Source organism: Parus major, unplaced genomic scaffold, assembly GCF_001522545.3.
Source record: "Parus major isolate Abel unplaced genomic scaffold, Parus_major1.1 Scaffold971, whole genome shotgun sequence".
Classification (NCBI taxonomy): Eukaryota; Metazoa; Chordata; class Aves; order Passeriformes; family Paridae; genus Parus; species Parus major.
In genome coordinates, this window is record NW_015379845.1 from 308 (window position 1) to 3,124 (window position 2,817).

At 52.4% G+C, this 2,817-nt stretch overlaps 1 protein-coding gene across 1 annotated transcript; it reads left to right on the top strand.

The window, feature by feature from the left end:
• The first annotated feature begins 392 nt into the window (after nucleotides 1-392).
• Nucleotides 393-2,511, top strand: LOC107199537 (ubiquitin carboxyl-terminal hydrolase 42-like). Its single transcript, XM_033511803.1, has 4 exons — nucleotides 393-947; nucleotides 1,326-1,466; nucleotides 1,687-1,787; nucleotides 2,169-2,511. The coding sequence occupies exons 2-4, from the start codon at nucleotides 1,365-1,367 to the stop codon at nucleotides 2,509-2,511; spliced, it is 546 nt and encodes a 181-aa protein (XP_033367694.1). The 5' UTR covers nucleotides 393-947; nucleotides 1,326-1,364.
• Nucleotides 2,512-2,817: the final 306 nt, after the last annotated feature.

Sequence of the window (2,817 nt, forward strand, 5' to 3'; positions counted from 1 at the left end):
CTTCCCAGAGTCAACACATTTGTCTTAAAAATATAGCTTGTGAACACAAGAGGTCTTGGTGGTGGGTGGGAAGGGCAATGGATAGTGTTCCCCTGCAGAGGCTGTGGCACTGGGCTCTCTGCAGGTGCTGTTTTTAAGCTGGACAAACAGCAGTTATCCCCTCTGCACCCGTGATACATCGTCATCCTTCTTCTCTTTGCCTACCCTCCCGTAAGACCTGTCTGGCTCCCAGGCTGATGGGTTGAATTGTTTGCACCACTGATGCCCCTGCACACTGTCATTAGTTGAACTGAGCGGGGGCACAGGGACGGAGCTCTTGACGGCTCCAGGAGCTGCTGGGAGATGGGGAGGTGTTCAGCGTCGCACTCTCTTTCTGCCTCCTTCTGGATAGGTTCATGGTGGGTCTCTTCAGCGTCAGCTACAGGGCTTTTCTGGTCAGCTTCTGGGAAATGCTTGGGTGAGGGCGTTTCCTGCAGCTCAGCGTGCACATTTCTCATTCCTCCAGGCAGCCTCGTCCCTCACCGCAGCTCTGGAACAGTTTGTGACACCTGAGCAGCTGGATGGTGAAAACTGCTTTAAATGCAACAAGTGAGATGATTACTAAGAACATTCAGTGTAAGACGGGATCCTGTTTTTGGGGGCTGCATGTCATTGAAGAGAAGTCATCTTCTTGTGCAGGTTTACTGCACACAGATGAGATGCAGCTTTTTGCAAATATGGCAGTGAAGAGCCTTAGAATAACAAAAGCTGTGTGAGACAGGAGAGGTTGCCTGGCCAGCTTGGGGGAAGACTGGGTGCATTTCAGCACTGGGCTGTGTCTGTGCTTGCTTTCAAGGTGTAAGGAGAATGTTGCTGCCTCCAAGAGGTTCACAATCCATTGTGCACCCAAGGTTCTGACGGTGTGTCTGAAACGGTTTGACTGTTTCACCGGTGGGAAGATCAACAAGGTGTGTACACAGCTGGTGTGCAGCTTTCTTTTCCTAGAGTAGATTTCCTAGAGCTTGTCACAAGCCACTCGTTAGTGATGTTAGTTGTTGGGTAGTAGTAGTCTGTAGGTACAGGTAGTGGTATGTAGTTGGGTTTGTTGTGTTCTCCCCTTGGGAGAAATGAATTGCCTTGGGAAGACAGGCCAGCGCTGTTCTCCCACAGCGCTGCTTTGGCCAAGAGCAGTTTGCTGCCACCCAAGGCATTACACCTTGCTATAAGGAAAAGCAGCTGCTCACGAGCCCCAACGATGTATTTCCACACCTCTGGCCCCTGGATGTGGCAGGCTATTCTCTGTCCCAGGTCAGGGTCACCTCTGAGCCCTCCTGGTGTCTCTGTAGGCTGTGGAGTACCCCGAGTACCTGGATCTCCGCCCGTACATGTCCGAGACCGATGGAGAGCCCCTGTATTACTCCCTGTATGCTGTCCTGGTGCACAGTGGCTACAGCTGCCATGAAGGACACTATTTCTGCTACACCAAGGTAAACAGCAACTTTCTTCCTTCCTTCTTTCCCAACGAGGAGAAGGCGTGCTGGGGAAGAGGAACTTTCCTGTCGCTATTACCGACAGCCAAGGTTTTGGGCCAGAAGGTCTCCTTAGGGGCTGCACTGGATTTCTTTTGGCACACTCTTTGTTAGGTAGTTTTCTGCCCGTGTGTTTGGTGAGAAGCCATGCAGAGATCCTTGCCTTTATTTTTCACAGGCCAGCAATGGGTTGTGGTACCAGATGGATGATGAGTCTGTGGAGGTTCGTGGCATTGACACAGCTCTCGGGCAGCAAGCCTACCTGCTGTTTTATGCCAGGTGAGACAATGGAACAGGCTGCCCAAAGAAGCTGTGGGTGCCCCATCCCTGGAAGAGTTCAAGGCCAGGTTGGATGGGGCTTGGAGGGTCCTGGTCTATTGTACGGTATTCTTGGCCATGAGCTGGGGTGGAACAAAAGGAGCTTTAAGGTCCCTTCCAGGGCAAACAAGTGTGTGAATTTATGGAATGGAGGCTGTAGAAGGTAGAAAGATGAGGTTTTGCTGGGACAGGAGCAGGCCGGGTGGGAATACTCTGGTTGACCTTTTCATTTGTGACCTTGGCTAAGTCTCTCTGTCATAGAAACGTCTCCGAGAAAATGACTGAAGCCCAGAGGAGGCTGCAACAACAGCCCTAAAGTGAGATCACTCTTTTTTTCTCCAGATGCTCTGATCTGAGGCTTGGAGAAAAGGCTTCTTCCTCGCTGGCACCATCATATGCACCATCCGTCCTCAGTCAGTGGGCAGCCTGCAGCAAGCAGGTGGCTTCTGTAGTCCCACAGGTTTTGCCTGACAGGACAAAGGTAACTGGGGAGGAGAGTCAGGGCACCACAGGAGCTGGGGAGTTCTTTCTAAGCATTTCTCCCTTTTCCCCTGGCACCCTGCAGCATTCTTCACAGCCACAATGCTGCTTCCTGTCAAAGCATGCCACCTGTATCCATGCCATTTGTGTGCCTTTGGCCCTTTGGCCTTGGCAGCCCTCCAGAAGGGCCTTTGGGAGGCTCTGAAATGTGCCCTCCCAGATCTTCTGGGGCTTCCCCACTGACTCTGGCCCTTTCAGGAGAGAAGGGCAGGAACTCTGCACAGCTCTCTTTCCAGGACATGGGGCTGAGTGTGGAAGACCCTGGCCAGGAGGAGGCGCAGAGCGGATCCCCACTGTGGGGCAAGGAATCCTGCAGCTATGTTATGGACACCGCAGACTGTGATGACACCACAGGGCCTCCTCCAAGTTGTGGCCACGATCCCATAGATGCTGCAGCTTCAGGACCTTTCTTATACACATCTAGATGTGTATAAGAGGACACCACAGGGCC

Excerpts from the sequence above, each read along its gene's own strand:
- LOC107199537 (XM_033511803.1), top strand. The coding sequence starts at position 1,365 with ATGTCCGAGACCGATGGAGAGCCCCTGTATTACTCCCTGTATGCTGTC. Across the intron at positions 1,467-1,686 it reads ACTATTTCTGCTACACCAAG|GCCAGCAATGGGTTGTGGTA; the intron begins GTAAACAGCAAC and ends TATTTTTCACAG. Across the intron at positions 1,788-2,168 it reads TACCTGCTGTTTTATGCCAG|ATGCTCTGATCTGAGGCTTG; the intron begins GTGAGACAATGG and ends TTTTTTCTCCAG.